Genomic DNA, 319 nt, shown 5'->3' with positions numbered 1-319 from the left:
CCCCCTCGTCTTCTGCCGCAGCTCCCCGACCCCCGCAGCCACCCGCACCGCCGTGCAGCGCTCCTCCAGCTTTGGCGTGCCCAACGCCAACAGCATCAAGCAGATGTTGCTGGACTGGTGCCGGGCCACGACCCGGGGCTACGCGGTGAGTGCCACCGCGTGGCCGCCAGACCAGCGCCGGCGGCCCCCAGACCACCCCCGCCACAACTTCGAGGTGGCCTTCTCCTCTGCGGAGTACGTAGCTCTTGCGCTGTCACGTGGGCTCGGGGTGGCTCTCCCGCTCGCTGCCGCAGGTGAGCGGGAACACGGGCAGCAGTGA

At 70.8% G+C, this 319-nt stretch overlaps 1 protein-coding gene across 1 annotated transcript in view; it reads left to right on the top strand.

The window, feature by feature from the left end:
• LOC104501952 (smoothelin-like) overlaps positions 1-293 on the top strand; it is a gene marked incomplete at both ends in the record, with an annotated part of 2,004 nt that extends 1,711 nt beyond the window's left edge. The window contains one exon of the mRNA XM_010145850.1: positions 22-293. Within this exon, the coding sequence (XP_010144152.1) occupies positions 22-293 (272 nt within the window). The remainder of the gene's footprint in view (positions 1-21) is intronic.
• Positions 294-319: the final 26 nt, after the last annotated feature.

The sequence above is a fragment of the Buceros rhinoceros genome, unplaced genomic scaffold (assembly GCF_000710305.1).
Source record: "Buceros rhinoceros silvestris isolate BGI_N320 unplaced genomic scaffold, ASM71030v1 scaffold21921, whole genome shotgun sequence".
NCBI classification, from domain to species: Eukaryota; Metazoa; Chordata; class Aves; order Bucerotiformes; family Bucerotidae; genus Buceros; species Buceros rhinoceros.
This window is presented reverse-complemented; position numbering and strand designations above follow the sequence as displayed.